A 20737-nucleotide genomic window follows, 5' to 3' on the forward strand; every position below is an offset into this window, starting at 1 on the left:
AGTTTAATTGTCGAAGCTGTGCATGAAATATATTTCTGCATAACAGAAGTTGGGTCCAGAAACTTGAAACATCTGTGCAGTCCCAGAAGGCATGCATTTAGGTGCCCATTGCAAGTCTACACACCCTAACTGAAATTGCAGGTTTTTGTGATGTAAAGCCTGAAATCAAGGTGAATCATGTCAGACCTTTTTCAACCTTTAATGTGACCTTGCAACCAACAAAGTTCAAATAAAAATCAAAAAGATTATTTCTAAGGAAAATAATTCTTAAAAAAAAAAAGAAAAGAAACCTTATACCTACATGTATAAGCCAGCACACCCTTTTATGGGGGGGATGTATAATGCGAGCTGTAGCTGTGTTAACAAATCACATTCAATATCATGTCCAAAGGAAAGTTTTCTTGGTTGCATCTTACCGGGATAGCCATGGCCTGCAAGGAGCTTACAAAATATCAATTGGATCTCATTGTTGAAATGTACTGATCAAGAATTTCAAAGGCTTTAGATTTCCCATGGAACACTGTGAAGACCATCATCAGTATGTGGAGAAAATGTGGCACCACACGAACATTGGCAAGACCAGGACGTCCCTCCAAACTTGATGACAAGGAGAAAACTTATCAAGGAGTCTACCAAGAGGCCTACGACAACCTTAAAGGAGCGTCAGGAATTTCTGGCAGGAACTGGCCACTCCCTACATGTGACAACAATCTCCTGTATTCTGCACAATGTCTGTGCAATGGGGTAGGGTGGCAAGACGGGAGCCAATTCTCACAAAAAAAGAATATCAAAGCCAGTCAAAATTTTGCAAAAAATAAAAAATACATTCAGACACCCCAATCCATATGGGAACAAGTCTTGTGATCAAGAGATGAGACCCAGGTTGAACTTTTTGGCCTTAAGTTTGAAAGATATGTTTGCCACAAAGGCAACACAGGTGATCACCCAAAGGACACCATACCTAGTGTGAAGCATGGTGATAGCAGCATCATGCTTTAGGGCTGCTTCTCTTCATCTAGGACAGGGTCTCTAGTCAGGGTAGAAGGGATAATGAATAGCTCCAAATATCAAGATATTTTGGCATGAAACCTCCTGGCCTCTGTCAGGAAGCTGAAGATATAGAAGAATTTGAGCTTCCAACATGAAAACAATCCAAAGCACACATCCAAGTCAACCAAGGAACGGCTTCAGAAAAAGGAAAATAAAAGTGTTCGAATGGCCCAGTCAGATCCCAGACCTCAATCCCATAGAAAACCTGTGGAATGGCCTAAAGAGGGCAGTGCACAGGAGATCCACCCACAATTTGATGGAGCATGAACTTTTTTGTAAGGAACAGTGGGATAAAATTACGAAGTTCAGGTGGGCAAAGTTGATAGAGACTTATTCAAAAAGACTTTCTGTTGTAATAAAAGTAAAAGGTGCTTCCACAAAGAATTAGTTAACAGGTATGTGCACTTATGCAACCATTGTATTGCAGTTTTATTATTATCAATTCTTGTTCCTAAAGATTATCTATTTATTTTTTGCTTAAATTTTGCTGGTTGCAAGGTCACATTAAAGGTGGGTCTGACATGATTTACCTTGATTTCAGGCTTTACTTCACAAACACCTGCCATCTCAATAAGGGTGAGTAGACTTTTTTTGCACTGTAGCCGCATCTACAGGAGCCTAAGCTTCATGGGACAGCAGCCAAGTTGAGGGTGGGATTCAAACACATGACCCTCGCATTGCAAACCCCATCGTGTTAGCCCAGAATTCTTTTGACCAAAGTCGGATCCCAGGTTCAAGTTCAAGGACTCATCGTTCAGCCTGCAGGCCTGGAGCCCACACAACAGCACAACAGCTTGAGCAAACAATTCACGTTCACAATTCTCAGAGTGTGCATGATTCAGTGTGCATGTGTGAAGTATGGACCTAGAGACTGAGGAACTGAAACCTGCAGTAAACTTTTCTTCCTGTACTTAAGTGGTTTAAAAAATGATGCTGACCAAGTGTGATGACCAAATTAAGTCTCACAAACCACTTACGGACTTTATCTGAGCCATCATGTGCAATCGGCACATGTTCCATTCCAACCAATCAAACTGCAATGCTTTTTGCAGCCCATCATCTGTCCACCAATTTTTCAGACCAGGCCCCCAAACTCAAACGCACTTAAAGAGGCACTACAGTCTTGCATTAGGTACTGACTTTCACATCGCTAGAGATTATTTTCATCCACTAAAGAATAGTAGTCATACAGCAGTAATAGTGTACACAATGCTCATGACTAATTGCCCAACTATACCAACAAATAACAATAACACAGAATTGTGCAGTAATTATCATAAACAGCACCTATGCTAGGGTGCATAACTGAAAAGCAATGAAGTGTCCTACAATAAAGAAAGTTACATAAATTAACTGGTTCCCAGAAAATACTTACAGCAGTGTTTCTAATCCTAGGATCAAGGACAGGGCTCAAAATAGTTAGTGAAATAGTTTTGGCTATATAAATGGTGCACCCTGGAAATTAAAACTGAAAGCACTTGTGCAACCACAGATAATTGTCCTGGTGCAATTGACATATTTATAATTTCAGCATTGAAAAGCAGTGTGGGAGCAGTGCAGATGAGCTACCGTTTCATCTGTGCTGGCTGCTGATGGTAAACAAGTTCCAAACTACACATATCTGCACTGTTTCACCCAGAATTCTCTCAATCTGGGGTGTTAAAGGAGAAAGAGAGAGAAAAAAAAACACAAGCCAGTCACCATTCTGGCAGCTACTGTACGTCTCCAGCAATCTTGTGACATCAATAGCGATGTATGCTCTTTCCTCAGTAATGACATTTTTGTTGGTGGCCCTAGCATTTTGAAGTGCAACCAAGTAAAAAAAAGATACTTTTGGGCCTTTAAGAATAATGGAATCATACATAAATTAATGGCAAATTATTCAACAATAAATAATCATAGTTTAACAAATTATGCTATTTAGAGAATCAGTAATTAACAGCACTTTCATTACATAATATTCTGACAGTAAATATAAAGCAATTAACTATCTTAATGAATGGAGTAGTGATACATTCTGTGGCAGAGAGTCGCTGCCCAGTGAATTCTCTGACAGAGCCTTGGGGAGCGGCGGGCCCTCAACTCTGTTTTCATCTGAGCTGTCCTCCCGTTTCATCAGCACAGCTGCGTCTGTGGTGAGGGCCCTGCGGTGGGCATGGTGCGCACCTGGTGTGTGGGGCTCATACAAGAACAAGCCGCCAAATCACGACCGTCAGCAGAGAACACAGGGATATGATTTCACTAGGTCCAAGTTAAACGTTGAAGATTAATAGGCAACAGTGAAACATGCCTGAGCCTTGCGTTGTACAGCAAAGACGCGTTCAGAAAGAAAAAAAACGGAACCTGTGAATAACCAGGGGCATACTTACTAAACTAACCACATACTTTACCCATACATACAGCATAGATACACACTGGGTCAAAATCATCTCCATACTTAGCCCACATAAAGATGGAAACGGGTTTAAAACTAGCCTCACCACCAAACAGGGACATAGGGTCTAAAACAACCCATAATTACGGCCAAATACACAAGGATAAAAATCATACTATTAAGCCAAACCAACAATCAAAAGTCCAAATCACCCCAAACCTCCTAATGTCCACCTCTGAACACCAAGTACCCGATTAAGGCCAATGTACAATGCTGCGAGAGCAACACGGGAATCATAACAACACGAGAAGATCATAACAGACCGCAGAATGCACACCAGCACTGTAATGGAGCTTTACCAACGGAACCCCCGGCAGAACCTCAGGCATTTGCTCTGGAGGAGCGCCACTGGTGTAGCGTCCACAGGAATGGCTGAGGGGCCTGAAGGGCTTATGAAGGTAAACCTTGCATGGAAACAAAGAATCCCTCTTCCTGGTTTTGAGCCATCCCGACTACTCGCTGAGAGTATGCCATCTTCAAACTTTCCTCACAAAAAACACTTCCATGACTGACTGAACTGGTAATCTACTGGTAAAGCCTGGAATGGAGTCTTGGAATGGATCTAAAGCAGGCTGGTCTGGGCCCAGATAGTAGACATTTGTAGAAACAGTAAATCCGATACAAACCTATTGAGATCACTTCTGAACCAGGCTAATAATAATAATAATAATAATAATAATAATAATAATAATAATAAGACAACCAGTTCTCTGCATCCCTAATTATCAATGAATTTCACAGGGAAGTATGAAGTGAGGCTGCTCATGACTTTCACCAAATGTTACTTGTCTTTTGCATCACACGTATGCAAGCATGCACGCACACATGCAAGCAGGTAATGCCCTCTGCAATAACTCAGTTGACTGGGCTGTGCTTAGTCTGACCTCTCACCTTCGGGATCTCCTCCCACCAGCTTACAGGGTCAGAGAGATACGCAAGACTCCTTAACACAAAACACTGGTGAGCTCAGTTATTGCCCAGGAAGTGCTTTCATATGTATGTGAATGAAAAGTGAAAAAAAAAAGTTTGTTTTCCTAAGTGAAATTTCTAGACTACACTGATCTGACAAGCACTCATGATCATACGGAGAACTTTCCATGAGATTTTTGAAAGTGAGAATTTCATAGATTTTCTCTTTTAAATAAATTATCCAATAATCAAGTGATAGAATAATAATCACAAAGAAACACAAATATGATTTATGAGAGTCTTTTGTGAGGGCCAAACCTTCAAATGTAACCACAACACAACAAACAGCCTCACGGTTCCGGATCTTTCTTTAGACAGGCTGTGTGATTCGGGGCACCAGGCCACGTTTGGTCCTCAGGATAAAAACATCAGATTTCTTTTTGCAAGCTTGCACGGAACCCCTGAGCAAACTTTCCACACTGTACCATCGTCCCGTGGGTCTGGCAACCCAAGCAGCCATTTCTGTTTATCCTCTAAATGAGCGCCTAGCGCGTTCACCGGACGGCCCCAGACGGCGGAAAAACACAGCTTTTCTATATTTTCCTGCAATCTCAGCCACTTCCCTTTGTCAACAAGCAGTGCGCGATATATTTAGATTCCCGCTTCGCTGATTACCAGTCCTGCGATCATTACAGTAGGAAATCAAGATTCTAAAAATGACACATTCTAACAGGGGTGTTTTAATGACGACATACCGGTGCGGTGAACTCTCTCATACGCACACAAAGCACTGACTCACAGCATTTCTGGGAGTTCATTGGTCTTTATTTTCTGGAAATGACCCCCGTTTTCCACTAGCGTGCAGAAGCTGCTAATGCACTTTACATCTTATTAACCACAGAGTCACAATAAATCAAGGCAAGCTATTCAAGGCTGAACACCACACACAATTTTCTAATAATATTGTAAACCATGGATTATTATTCTAATGCTTCCATGCATTTTGATTTCAAATGAAAAATCTGTATGTGTGTGTGTGTGCTAAAGCTTGGAATTAGTTGTAAGGTTTCTGGGAAATGAAAGCATGTATATTGCAATGCAAAATGTCAATGGCAAAAGTGCAGTGGTTTGACATACCAAGCACAAGGGCCCTAAAATAAACTGACAATTATGAATGCCTGGTTTGATCAATCAGATGTAAACAAGGTTCACAGACTGTGAGTGCATGAGTACATGGGGATTAAAAGAATGGGTGGGGCTATACAGATGAGTGATGTGATGAGTGGGTGTGGTTCATGATGAAGAATGCCATTGCAGTGGATCAGGCAATTAAAATTCAAAGTAAAAGTATTCTCAAGCATTGCTGCAAAAGTTTCCAAAAAATTCTAAAATATTTTTGGTCCCATCTGCTTCTGTAGTGCTGAAATAATCCTAAAAAGCTTGGTGGGTTTCCTGGCAGTGCTGACCACAGTAATGCCAGGCTCTAGATTACAAATGCATAACAGACATACATTAAGGGGTAATATGAAAGCTGTATGCCCAGCACTCACAACTTAGTGGACTGGAAAAGCAGATCCTCCAAATTGCACCAATAAATGCTGAGCGCCCCAGTGCTGAGTTTCAGATCAATTTCAGTACTCGTACTCCCCGCTATATTAACACATCTTCCTCTCTAATGTCATCATAACTAGCTCAGTCCAAAAAAATTCTAAGTGTACTCCCCATTTGAAAATACACAAACTATTTTAGTCTGGTAAAGTAGAGAGAGAGGTAGATTCTGTTGAGATTACAAGGCATGGTGTGGATGTCCGTCTCCTTTCAGCAACATTAGTGCAACAGAAAGCAAAGAATGAGCCATTAATTTGAACCATGTTTACATGGTTTTCTATCAGCACAGAACCAGAGCATACCAGTTTTGTTATGTGGTGAGGGCCAAGGGGTATACAAAAGGTGATGTAACAATGAAGTACATTTACATATATATGCATACATTCTTGCTCAAGGAAAACACACATTTTCTCAAGAAAGTTTCATTCACCTTTCATGTAATCTAGAAAAATCTAACTAAGCAAAGTTTTTGAAAGATATACTGTATACTAAAGTACAAATGAAGCAGGCAGCTAGGATCATATTTTAAATTAATCTAGAATTCTATAAAACTCTACTTATATTAAATGATACTGTAGCTATTAATAAAATAAATAGAGTATAGTAATCGTATCTTTTTCCAGTTTCACATTAATCTGTGTACAACTCACCAATTCACCACTTAAACTTATCTATATCCCCAGTAAAAATGAAGGTTCTTGTCGGTGTTCATTCAAATAAAAAACTAAGTAAAAAAGCCCTGCTGAGGCCATACTAAACATCTAAATATCCAATTGCACAATCTCATTATTTTTTAATATTCATAGAATATGATGGTAAACAGGGTGGTTTATGCTTTATGGTGATGATCTTACCCAATATGGAAACCCCACTGAAAGACAGCATTTTGTGAGAAATACTCCATTTGAAATGTGTCACAGTTTCCCCTCAGAACACTGAGTAGAGTAAACCATGGACAAAAAACCACATACCACACTCTAAGGCAGTAGGGCAAACTATGACCTCTAGTGCCTGCTGTTGGTAACTGATGTGGTTCTTCGGCAGCAAAGTGATGTGTACTCCAATCATGCATATAAAACAGTGAAGTAAAATTTAAGATGAGGAAATGTGCAAGTGCTCTGCACCATTAAACAATATGGCAAAGGATATTATGTGTACCTTATTACAAAAACCAGCTGCCAATTCAGAGTCGCTGGTCGGGAATTTGAGCTTGTATGTTACAAGTTTAAGTCAACGGATATTATGCTGTGGTTCTACCAATGAGCAAGGTACTGAGCCTTGAGTTGAGTAAATAGTGAGCGACATCAGTGGATAATCTCAAATTATGTCCTATTGTGGAAAATAGTTTCTCTAGTGTGGTATCAAGTAGCCAGTTAATCTGCTTCTTTCCATCCGCTTTATCCATTGAACATGGATACTATGAATAATAAACAAGTTTGCCAAAGAAAAACATTGCAAAGAAGGGCACAATAATGAAACACTATTGTCTGGGAATATTTTCTGAAACCAGCAGTTCCAACAATCAATGCCCTTGTTAAAATGTTCACTTAACCTCAGGGGTGATCAGTCCTGTACGAAAAGGGGCAATGGGTGCAGTCTTTTTCTTTAGCCCACGGCTACAACACCTGATTCAACTGGCTAACTAATCATGGTCTTCAAGCAAGACATCGATAAGTAGAATCAGGTGTCTTAGTGTTTGACTAATACAACATATCTCTGCTTTTAACAACAGATGTGATGGTTGTAACTTCCAACTGGCAGGCCTCAACAACAAGTTCCACATAGACGCTAAAAATTTCAATTGAATGTCGCAGATTGGCATTCCAATGTAACATGGTAACAAGGAAACCATGATCATTATGGTGATCTGTAGCCACGCTGAACCCCGACACCCCATAACCACTTTCTGTTCTGGTGTCTCTTCAGAGATGAGGGGACCCATGGACTGCATGCCTAGATTAGGGTACCTGCGTGGCTTTTATTCGCCTCAAGGACGATTCCTTTGATGTTTTTGGAAGGGGAGAACAGGCAGCATTCTTGGAAACAATATAATATTGTATGAATCTTGAACAAGTTTGTCCTTTCCAGTTACAGTTTCTCTCTCTATGGCCATAATCTAAGCACTAGACAGCCGACATCATATATACTGTGTGTATAGATATATATATCCATACATACACACACACATACACACATTATATATATATATATATACACACACACATATAATACAGCCACTAGGGGTGCTATCACAGTACAGTAATAGGGACAGTAATTCACCCACTGTTGCCTCCACCCCTCAGCACTGCAGCACCAGACAACCGACCACAGCTGAAAGTAATTGTCTCGTTAAGTCCTAATAAAAGGGAGGCTCTAGAGTTAGCAGAATCTCTTGCTGGGAAAAATTGTTTGGCAGAAACTTTAACTTGTATTTGTTTACAACTTTGTTTTGGAAGACGACCTAATTTGTGTTGTGACCCTTTAAAAAGACCAATCTTTTGTTCTGTGTTTTGATTGTTCCAGCAAGCGACCTAGCTGCCAAGATTGTTTTGGAGGTTTTGGGTTAGGTATGGCTCCTAAAGGAAGTAGGTGTTTATTAATTTATTTATTTTGTTTGATACGTTCACTTCCTTAAAGGCGCAGGTACTTAATTTTTCTGCTTTCTGTTACTGGGTGACTAATAAAAGCCCAGTGTAGACACTATAGGAACTGAATTTGCTGCAATTATCACGCATTCCAAGCAAAAGAAAAATACACACAAGTTTTTTTAAAGGTACTTTCTTATCATATATTTCCCTGAGCTTATTTTTCCATTCACAAGAACAGTACTGTTTAAATGAAACCACACAGCAAAGCGCATTAAAGCTTCAAAAGACACAGAACTCTGGACACTGCAGAAGATGGATTTGGAAACCATATGCTAGGATTGAATAAATCAGAGTGTTTTTCTCTAACTATAGCTCTGACGCACATCTGTGTATAAAATGTCTGGAGCTTTGAGCTTTTAATGAATAAAATGAGGATAACCCTTAACTGCACTCAATCAGCAATAAACTCCCCTGCTTATCAGAGCCCCAGGTAATCAATCTTTCACCCCAACAACAAATTACTTGATTACAATTCCTTTCTGTTATCCCAATAACGGCTCATTTTTTACATCTCCTTATATAACGCAGTGGAAACAACTGGCGGGAAGAGAAGTGCTTCATGGCTCGAGCACGTCTTCCCACTATTTAAAAGCTGGACGGCTGCCTCACTCGTCATGGAAGCCACAGAACAAACGGGGAAGCGACGGCCGGGAAGACGGAGCAGGCGAGGTGACTCCAAACGGCTCCGCGTGCAGCTCCGTACCACAGAGCCCGTTTAATTAAACCACCACGTGCATTCGAAAAGCTGTGTGAATAAATGGCGCATGACTAAATGCCTCAGCTTCACGGCTCTTGTGCCAAGGCAATAATATATGCAAACGATGCCAATTGGGCTGGGTGTTAAATTGCTACCCTCCAACCTCAATTTCATTTTGAGCCGAAAATGTCTGTTAAAAGGTTTTCTTGGCAACAGGGAGCCCTTCGGCGCTGACTGTGTCACGTGCGGCCCCCAAAAAGACTTTTAAAAACGCAACAAAGCGGCAGCACAAAATTCATACTGAACATTTTCCAGAAAGCCTTCCAAAAATCTATGTTCCAAAACAAAGGCAATGCTCGCCGCTTCAGAGCGGTGTCTACGTCACAGGGCTATTTGCGATGCATGTCACGACGCAACATGTCATATGCAGGCAAGATGTTGGAGGTTCATCTCTGAATTTAAACTGCCGGCAGCATAAAAGGAAGGCTTTTGTTAGGTTAGTGTTTTTTTAATCACAGTTAAAAGAAGTATCTTAAGTTCAGGAAAGTATCTTGAAACACAAACTGTCTTATAAAAGCACAGGGCTGCGATTGCCTGTGTACTTCCACCTGCAGTCACCCTAACCCTTTCTGCAATCGTGTGATGTCACCAGCATCATATCGCAACACCTCTACCTGTGAGGGGATGCGGTGATGATGTGGGAGAAGGAGAAAAAGGGAGAAGAGTAAGAGACAAGGAGAGGGAACGAAAGGATTGTCCTTTCTGTGCCTCTGAAGTGAGCATGCATATGCGTGTCCAAGCACGCTGTGTTTTTATTAGCAGGTGAGTGTGTGTGTGTGTGTGCGCATGGGTGCGTGTGCATCACCTTGCAGATAGTCTCCGCGTCCCAGGGCAGAATGGTCTGCAGGTCGATAACTTCACAAGACACGCCCAGTTTCTCTTGCGCCATGGCAGCAACCTCTTTTATCACATGGACCTGTGGGATGAGGTCAAAGGGGTCACCAGAAAAGTCATCACACTATGTAACCACTCTCAAGTCAGTCTATCTAGTTCTCGCTGTGCTTTTAAGTTCGGCAAACAAGTCAGGCACTTTACGTCAACCGAACTGTCATTCTTTGCGATAAGCGCATTGGTAGGACTGCTCTTATCGGTAATGTGCCTCTTTAAATGGTCATTTATGACCATTTGCTGACATTAGTCCACCAAACCAGCATTCGGGCCTTTACAGGTCACAAGAGGCCTACAGTGTACAAATGGAGGCAATCAGAGTAAATGCACATTCGGCCAGGAAAGAACAGAAACACTAAATTAAAAATAAATAAATAAATTTTTTCCTCCTCTTTCCACAAAAAGCACACTTTTGACAAATAGCATATGGTGTTTGGCAACGCCAAATGTTTATTGGCGAGTAACAACTGACTATGTAGATAACGGCCCCAATTAATCATTAGCATGACACAGCTGGTTTCAGATTTATGACTTGTGTATCCGCTATAGTTCCAGTGGCTCTTACACGCGTGCGTGCGTGTGTGCATGTATGTGCGCACACCTGCTCTGTTCGTAATGGCTGAACAGAAACAGATGAGTCTTGGTGCTACGAGAGTACTCACAGAAAAGATAGACATGGAGAAACAGGGACTAAAAGCCTCTGCTCTGTACACAGGCCTCATACCTACTGCCCTATCTGAGGAACTCAACAGTTTTTATGCTTTAAAATGCTGAATAAATATGCATACAATGAAGCTTTTTTTAAAGCAGTTAATTGTGTTCTCTCTGCTTTGAGACAAGGTTCTCTGCTCTCTGCCCAATGAGCCTGTGTCCTCTCTGTTCTCTGTCCGATGAGACTGTGTCCTCTCTGCCCTCTCCTGTGTCGGGAAGCCTGTGCTCTAACCGCCCCTGTGTCTCCGTGCACCCCCTTACAGCGTTTCCCGTAGCTGAAGACGGAGGCTGTAACGGTCACCGAGTTCATTCTGCACGGGTTCCACATTAGACTCTTTGTTTGGCCGGGATTATCCCGTTAATTGAGGAAAGGCGCTTTGTCAGAAGCAGCCTCTCAGGCGGTAATCCCCTTTGCAAAGAGAAAAGGCAGAATGGAACAGCAGCGGCACAAAGCGATGGGTGGGCGAGCTCCACCAGCGCTCTCTGGAGAACCCTGCCTGGCTGCTCGTTCGCAAGATACGGCTCGGTGTGACAATGAGGGGTTCACTGGACTCGAGCCCCTGCAGAGAAGGCCTGCTGGGAGACACAGGGGCTTAATGAAGTTGGCTGTAAGCCCCCTTTCCCCCCAGTGGTGTGAATGTCACTGATCTGAGCACTTCAGGGAACAATGTATGGCTCAATGGCCCCTCCCCCTTCACCCACCTGCGTTCCCCAGGCAACCAATGTGACATCACTTCCTTCTTGCAGGATCTCAGCCTCTGAGAGTGGAATCTGATAAGGCTCCACAGGAACCTGATCCACTGTGAAAACAAATACACACAAGAGGTTATCCCAAATGCAGACAGAACGCATCCCAAACGCAAGAACGCAGTTCCCACATGGCAAAATGTATCCAAACCACACAAGCGTGCGGTCACAAATATGCACACAAAAACCAACGATTGCCATTCCTCCCTAAAATTAACACACAAAGAAACATTACAGAAGCAATTCCAAAATACATGTAGAATGAGCATCACTGCAGTTATCACTGAACACAGCATCAGGAGTGTGGGCAGTTTCTGGGACAGAAACAGTCCCCCGCCGACAAAGTATTTCAGAGCTCTAGGGATGGAGCTTTCTCTATAAATGAAAGACTCAGAACAGAACTGTTCACGTGTGAGTTATAGACTACACATGTGCATGTCCTTTATATTTTCAAATGACCCGTATTCATAACCAGAACTTTGCAATTTCAATTTCCTGGCTGGGAACTAAAGTTGATCCATGGGAAAGATATCAAGCTTATAAAGGATCAGTATGTGAAGTATCATTCACATTGCCATGCACAAGGCTGTCACTACAGGAAATAAACAAATAAAACACATCAGCGTGTGCACAATACATGAATAATGCTGACCTCCCAGTGACTAAAGCCAATTATATCCAAAATGCAGCTTGAGCTCACAGTCGGCCAAAATGAAAGCTCCAACACTTCAAATGGGGCCGTTGCCGCAGTCATGTAGTTTATGGCACCGTATGCAAGTAAAAGAGTAAAGGGTTGGTGGTAATGAAGCTAATCTGAGCATGCCATGGTCTTGGTTTGGTCCTCTTCCAGCACCTTGCTTCAAGGAGGCTCCATCTATGCGTTTTGGCTGGGGGGGGGAAGCCAAACGATCACCAGAGGGCCCCAGGCTCAGATGCCAACTCCCCATCAGCAATTTGTGATTGATTAGGGTTAACGGAACAGGGCTTAATGGCCGAAACCCAGAAGCCGGACCAGGGGATTCTGGTCTGGAGAAGGGCCGGTTTTTTCACCATCCACCAGCAAAAACACTTGTAACAGACCATTAGCAAGGAACCTCACATAAATCTGCTCTGTATAAAATAACCAAGAAATCACATGCAGGTAATAGTGTGCAGACACAAGATAACATCCAATGCAAAAAAATGAGTGACCACTTCAACAGTATGTTTGCTACAGCTAGAGTTGTGGCGACACAGATGCTAGAGGTGGCCAATAAAAAGCCAAAAAAAAAAACTGGTGGATTTCTCACCAACAGCAACCTGGACCTGTGAAGACGATGACTATTTCTTTGAACTAAAAAGAGTCTCACATAGATACACGCAGACATACACACACACATACACACACACACACAAACACACACTCATCATGACCCTAGTCATGACATCCATTCGTTTCCCTTATAATCAGAGAAGCGCCATTGCAGAGGAGGTAAATATTTACAGTAGAGCCCTTTGGTGTGCAGCACACATGCACTCTGCTGGAGGGTGTGAGACGTTTGATATGCGTCCCTCCGCTGTTGCTTTGGCAAGCCCAAAGCAGCCATAACCATGTGGTGAGAGAGGAGCTGCCACAGGACGTCAACAGACCGTGTGCCAGCGGCAGGGAAAAACGCAAACAATAGGATCAGTTATGGCCCGTAATTATACGCAAAAACAAAAAACCTTATGCATTTTTTTATGGCAGGGTTTCACTAAACTGAGACCAGTGTTTAAGTATTTTAGCAGTACGCGCCGAGGATATGATGTGGCTTTTAAGCACGGCCCCTCCCCTGAGGAACCATTCACAGGGGGGCCATTTTTCGCGTGAAAATGTGGGCTTCTCGGAAACGTGTCATTTGAGCTTGCTCGGTCTTAAAAGGACTTCGCCTCTGTTTTTCACGGTCTGTTTTTCGCCATCTCGCCGTACGAGGGGAAGCAGTGTGAAGGAATCGGCTTTGCGATGCGTTTGGGCCGGGGGGAGAGACGGCTGGAAAGCTTGAATGAAAGGATGGAAAAGGAAGGAATGAACGCGTCAGCCAGAAATTTACAGGTGGAATGATTCAAACTGCCCACACAAACAACGGCTGTCATTCCAGTCAGTTTTTCCCCCTTTTCCAAGTACAGTAAAGAATCACACCCTACTCTTTCCCTCTGATTTTTCCCCTCTCTCTTTTCTTATGATGTCTCTCACTGACAGAGGTCTAATAGAATGTCAGTGGAATCTTTTCTAGGAAGTAATTAGGATTATTTTCTCAAATATAGACCTATTTAAGACATCCACGTATGATCTGTGGATTAGCCCACCCAAACCCCCCCCCCCCTTACACTGGAAAGGAAAAGCCCATTTAAAATAAATGGAGAAAAACATGATGTAATTCTGTGAACAGACTTGTGCAAAAAAAGGCGTAACATACCAACTGCTCCTGCTGTGGAATGTGGGGAATTGTGAGCGTCACCACAGATATAAAGAGAAACTCAGATAACCCCTGGAAACAAGCCAGTGGAAAAGGAGGAGGGAGAGAAAAATGGAGGAAGAGGGGAGCAGGAAGAGGATGGAGTTGTGGGAGAAGGGAGGGTTATACTGTTCATTAAAGAACATATTTAAATGGACTTTTTTCCTGTTGTTTCTACTTCCTGTTTTTAGGCTATTTTATTGTGAAAAGTAGTATTGTATCTTCTTATCATAAATCATAAATCAATAAGGAAACACTTAATTCTCATCATGCTAATATAGCAAGCGAAATAAAGAGAAGGTGAGAGAGAGAGAAGAAGAGAGAGATAGAGAGAGAGAAAGATGAAGAGGGAGCCATACTGGAGAGTGAGGGCAAAATAAATAAATAGATAAGGCAGCATTTTCTGTGGTTCATTATGGGTCAAAGGTTCGTAATGTGCCGTGTGCTTCAGCATTGACCAGTGACCATGTGCTATTGTCACGTAGTCACTGGTAACCACATCAATACAGTTAGTATGCACACAAATCAGTCCAACTATCTGACTGTCTGAACTGACAGCCTCACCCAATGAATGCAATGACAATACTACTAATACTACTACAAATAAAAATAATTATTTATTATAATTATTAAAATAATTTATAAATCAGTGCATACTACTTCTGCTGCTGCTACTACTACTACTACTACTACTACTAATAATAATAATAATAATAATAATAATAATAAAAGAACTCAGAATTTTAACAGCTAACTCCATGAAATAAGTTGGATAGAGTGCCATATAAACCAAATAAACCCAGTGAAGGATGAATAAAGAAAACAGGCTGTATATAAGAACATTAGCAGAATATTAACAGAACTCCCAGTGTCTGTTAATGTAGCTTGAATTATGAAACTTGTTTTGACCACCTGGTTGTTAGGTGGGGAAGATTGGTAGTGGCTGAATCCTGCAAGAGAGTTTTTGGTTGAGTGCGACTAAAGATGACTAGAGCCACAGAAAAGAGACGCTGGCTCCAGCATTGCCTGCTTACAGATCATTTTAGTTAGCAAGCCACTTTGCTCACCACAACGTACAGTGCATGTTAAATATTCCAGTAAGATATTGTGATTGAACACAGGGCTCTACCTGCACCCACACATACTAATGCGCACTCACACAGAGCCCTGCAAAGGTACCTGCTGCGCGGTAGAGGATCTTGGGTTCGAAGAATATACATGGGTTTTTGTCTGCGATGCAGGACAGGAGTAGGCCTTTAGCCTGGACTGGCCCCCTGGGAATCACCACCTGAGGGAACAAGCGCACCAACAATCCACACATGTACACCAATGCAACACAGCGTTGCTGTGATCAAAACCACAGGAATCAAGGTCTCCAGTGTAAATACTCACAAGGGTGTGCAAATGTGAGTATGTGTAATCAAAAGCAGGGATCTACCTGAAACCCTAATTGCCAAGACAGGACTGGAATTGGGCCCAAAATTTTAACATGGGGTTTGGGGCTGGTTCATACCCATGCAGAATGTCTCAGGTCTGGTGAATAAAGACCTGACGTTCCTGAACGTTCTTTGTGCCAACCACTCAGCCCTGCTCCGTCTCTCCTAATGATGTGGCTGCTACTGCTGCTTGTGCTGGCAGAATATTCGCACTAAAACAATACTGCAAACTCCCAGTACACTCAGTCCATTAAATCACATTGAGATGAAGCCAGAGATAACTCTCTACACTGTCATGCACATTAATTTGAATTATTATATTACCAGTGCAGCCAACAAGTGTCGCATTATCCTGACATTACTGACGGAAAAACGGCAAATGACCGGTATTCAAGCTGTACACACTAGCTCAGTTTTGAGGTGGAAATCTCAACTGCTTTCCACTTAATGAGGTGTGTTTACTTGGAGAAATTCACCTGTATTTGTTCAAACACTTGCAAAACACTTTGGGCTCTATTTTGAGCACATAAAGGCAAACACTGGCAAAGATATCCAAAAGAATACTAGCATTTTAACAACACAAACACATATGGAAAATGTGTTTTTTTGGGGTTATTTTTTTAGACATTAATTGCGGGCTATCCGTATTTGTGCTCTGTGGTTTTCAAACGATCTACATCTCATTTGAACCAAAAACACTGAATGGGTCTTTATGGGACGGTGCATACAAAACTGTGAGCACTTCCCCCACAGTGCAAGTGAATACGACATCCTTGTGAGCTCTGGGGTCCTTCTTCATAAATTATTTGCAGGACTGAACAGTAATTAGCTTTACCTTCGACAACAATAAGAGGCCCTCCAAAGTGCTTTATTGAGTGTTTCTAGCTAAAAACAGTGGTCATTTTTTACTTCCATTTTACGTTTGTTCAATTTACATTATACAAAAGAGAATTCTGACATCTCCTACATGGCACAAAGGCAAAAGGTGAGCTCGACTGGTGGAGCTTAGGAACAGGTGAAATACAGGTTTCAGGCGGTTAATGGAGTTTGGCAGCGGTTACAGGTGATGGAGATGTTTGTGTACTGGTGATACAGAGGCTCCAGTTGGTCAGAAGAGTACTCGGGTGACAGAGACCCACCTTGATGCCCGGGCAGTGGGCAAAGAAAGCCTCTGGGCTCTGGGAGTGGTAGAGAGAGCCGTGCCCCACGCACCCCCACGGCGCCCGGATGGTCAGGTTCCCACAGTCAAACAGGTTACCAGAGCGATAGCGGTACTTGGCCGCTTCGTTCACAATCTGGAGACAAGCGAGGGAAAAAAACAACATCAAAAGCAATCAGAAAGGGGAATGGAGGGGCTCAAGCAGGCGGATTTAGACAACTGAATTATTTTAGAAGGAACAGCCACCTGACACTAGCTTGGGTTTCTGCATATTTCAAACTGACACATGAACTTACACATCTTATAATCCTACTCATACCCAATCACATAGCTGGATTTTTACGGAAACAATTCAAGTCAAGGGCATATGTGAACAGCTGATTTATGAGTTGAACAAAAACAGCGATAGCTCAAAAACAGTTGTCTAGCTCATTAACATAATGTTTTATTTTCATTCACCATCAGAGGTGGCTAACAGTACAACCAAGGATGACATCTACAATATCAAGCTTCCTGGCCTGCTCTCATAGGGAGCACCGCTATACCCTGAGCCACCCAGGGACTTCAGAATTTGACATCATTTAAGTACTATTTCAGTCCGAAGAGCAGGAAGAGAAGGCACCAGTGGAACATGTGACTGGTGTCTGCAGCCCCACGTCTGTGACAAGCTCATTTCCCAAACCCTCAAGCCCCCTTAATCTTGAGGTGACAAAACAGTAAAAAAGAAAAAAGAAAAAAGAAATTCACTGTGTCCTCTCTGTGGCGAGGACACTGAAAAGCAGCGACGCTGTGACCGCCAAGACGGCAGAACGCTAGAAGGCACGCGCGGGTTCTGGGTCAGTCTGCTTTGGTGCTCCAAAGGAGAATTCCGAGAATACGTTAATAACAGCCCTCACGCTCAGTGCCCTGCCTGTGTCGCTGTGACTCACAGCTGGTCAGACCCATCCGTCTCCCTCCCCTCCTCCCTCCCTTTCTCTCCGTCCGTTGTATTCCGATACCGCCGACGGCGGCCACGTCACCACTCCATTACCTGCTCCAGCCCTACACCGTCCCCGGCGCGTTAGTCATTTACCACCAGCCTAAACGGGTGCACAGAAACCGCACTCCTGCGGTACCGGAGGCAGGGGTGTCTGTCTCTGCAAGAGCCTCAGACTGAACACTGTTCTCTGCTACACGCGTATGAGGGAGCTCAGCTCCTTTAGCATGCTAAATCTGTTTCCTCCGCTCGTTGCTGCTGTAATTAAAGCTAAACAATAGTATAACTGCATTACACTCAAAAAAATCAATACGCTAAAGGGGGTTATGCTGCTCGCCAGCACGATTTATCATTCGCATGGGTTCAGTTAACTGGTGTGCATTATGGCAGTATTCTCTTTGTACGTGTGTGTAATTATAATTTTAAGGCATAATTCACAGGAATACTGATCTTAATAAAGCGGATTATATACGGCAAATGAGGCAGATGTTGAGAAACACTAAAGAACACAGTGAGACCTGGTATCCAGCACTAATCTCACAACAGTTAATACCCCCACCAAACATAGGGCATGGAAGACCAAAAAAAAAAAACTCATCAACTTCTAATCAGACTTCATGGAATCACTGTCTCATAACCTGTGGCTGCCAGGGGTTATCAAAATGAATCTTCAATTATCTTCTCAAGGCAGGTTAGAATTACTGACTCATGTGATCAAAGGATAATTACCAACTCCACCCACCTGATCAAAGGCAGGGTAGATGTAATCTGCAAACTGGATCTCTGCAATGGCGGTCGCTCCGGCGACTGCCACGCCTATTCCGAAGCCCACAATGCCCTGCTCACAGAGTGGGGTGTTGAAGACGCGGTCTTTACCTTGGGGGAGGAGTGGGGAGAGCAGAATCAGCGAATGTCATTTCCAATATTAGGTTTCCAGAAATTCCAACATGACCACCTCATCACGCCCCGGTTGGCCGAGTACTTGAGTCACAACCAAACATGTGACAGCTTTACATCACCATCTGCAATATTGGCGGCGATGGAGCAGTGATTTTGGCCGCATCTATTCACTGAACGAATTGAGAGCGACTTTATTTCGGAGTAGATAATTAACAGCAGATTTTGAAAAATAAAAAAGCTGAATTCATATGGCAAGCTGGCCAGTCACAGGCCAGTAAATGAAACAACATTGCTGTCCAGGATGCACATCCTTCAAGTGAAACTTTACCTACCACCACCGTAAGCCACCCCAGAACCCCCTTTGTAGGATTTAGACTGAAACCGACACGACTGCATGCAAACCTCCTGCACTGCAGCGTCCTCTTGTCAAAACTCTTTGGATGTGGTGGATAAACAGAACCATGGCAAACTGCAGCGTTCAGACAGAAAGGGTTCAGTGTTCAGCCAGGGCAGAACATGACGCAACTGCACTCATTCTTATTAAAAGGACGGATGAGTTTCCATCCTCCACCCTGCAATTTAACAATGAGCCGCAGCAAAGGCCTTTAAATTTAGGCAGGAACGGTTATTTTTCACTCTGGCCTCCGTGCATTCTCTCTGCATGCTGGCCCTGCACTAACCCCAGATAACCCTCCGCACCGCTGATTCAATCTGAATCGCTCTCTAATAGAACGTTTCATTCATGAAAGTGAATAGTTTGATTATATGCACACTGCTACAAATGAGCATTAACTGCTGCAAATATAAAAAGATATGGCCAAAGCTATAAAGTGCGATGTAACGCAGGGTGCAGAGGGTTGATTCAGGCCATTTCAGTACACTGGGACGACCATAAATTTAGACCAGCTCTGCATACTGTGAGAACTACGAATACAGCGCGTGCCAATTTGACCGTTTTTTGGAAAACAACACCCACTCCGCTGACAATTACCATCTGCAATTTAGAATATTCAAGAACGTCTATTATAGAAAAATAAGGAAAATTTATGCTTTATTGTTTTTGAAAGTACAATCAGTTCCTGAGAACTTCAAAAAGAGCTGGCTGGCAACGCCTCGCGCTGTCATTTAAGCTCCATCTAATCGCCACAGAAACGGAAAAAAAAACTGTGCATATAACATTTACACAATGTCCTGCATCCTAACTGACTGTCTGTTATGCATTAGTTGGGGACAAAATGGACCAGGCTCAGATACCACTACAGTTTCGGTTCAGGTTAAAAGCCTTGCGGGTGAGTTGTGTTTAGCAGCGTAGAGTATGTGTCACCATGGATACGTCTTCAAGTGCTGTCTCCTGGCAATCAGTGTACCATGTCAAAGGATTATGGAGATTTACAAATCCAATGAGCACAAAAATCAGCTTTTTCAAAATACATGACAGTGAAATAAATGATCCTTCACAAAATGTCAACACCTCTGACGTCAATTAAAAAACAAAAAGGCAAAAGGAGTATTTATTGTGCCTGCACTTTGCAGTACAGCTCTTACTAAAATGGTCAAAACCATCTCCCCACTGTACTGTATAGCAGAGCGCACAATTTGTGGGCCATTCTACAAGAAAAATAACATTTTTACCGGAATAGCATGAAATTGTTTTGTATAATTCTTGCCTGAAATCTACAGTTATGGTGAACTGAATGCAAACCATGCATTATACATTTCCTTTTCCACATGAAACAAATCCTTTTATTGGAACAACTGCTTTACAGAGAACTTAAACAGAGACGTTTTTGTTATTTTGAAAACAAATGTCCATGACATTCTAAAACATTAACTTTCATTTCAAAAAGCAATATGTCACCTTAATTCGCACAGTCACTTATTTTATATGGTATTTTCTCTATTTTGAGAGATTAAATTGTATATAAGCCTGTTAGTTTAGCCAAATTTAGATTTTTTCAGTAATCCTGGGTTCAGCCAGTAAAAACTCAGTATGAATTCTTGGCACATTAAAAAAAGAGAATAAAGTATTTCCTGAACAGA

General features: G+C 42.4%; 1 protein-coding gene across 1 annotated transcript in view; it reads right to left on the minus strand.

Annotated features, from left to right (window-relative positions):
- The window catches only part of bckdhb (branched chain keto acid dehydrogenase E1 subunit beta), a 61787-nt gene that overhangs the window by 33575 nt on the left and 7475 nt on the right, over positions 1–20737 (minus strand). The window contains exons 4-8 of the mRNA XM_035378974.1: positions 18540–18673; positions 16802–16957; positions 15406–15514; positions 11708–11805; positions 10212–10322 (exon numbers count right to left, since the gene is read on the minus strand). Of these exons, the coding sequence (XP_035234865.1) occupies positions 10212–10322; positions 11708–11805; positions 15406–15514; positions 16802–16957; positions 18540–18673 (608 nt within the window). The remainder of the gene's footprint in view (positions 1–10211; positions 10323–11707; positions 11806–15405; positions 15515–16801; positions 16958–18539; positions 18674–20737) is intronic.

Source organism: Anguilla anguilla, chromosome 1 (genome assembly GCF_013347855.1).
Source record: "Anguilla anguilla isolate fAngAng1 chromosome 1, fAngAng1.pri, whole genome shotgun sequence".
NCBI classification, from domain to species: domain Eukaryota; kingdom Metazoa; phylum Chordata; class Actinopteri; order Anguilliformes; family Anguillidae; genus Anguilla; species Anguilla anguilla.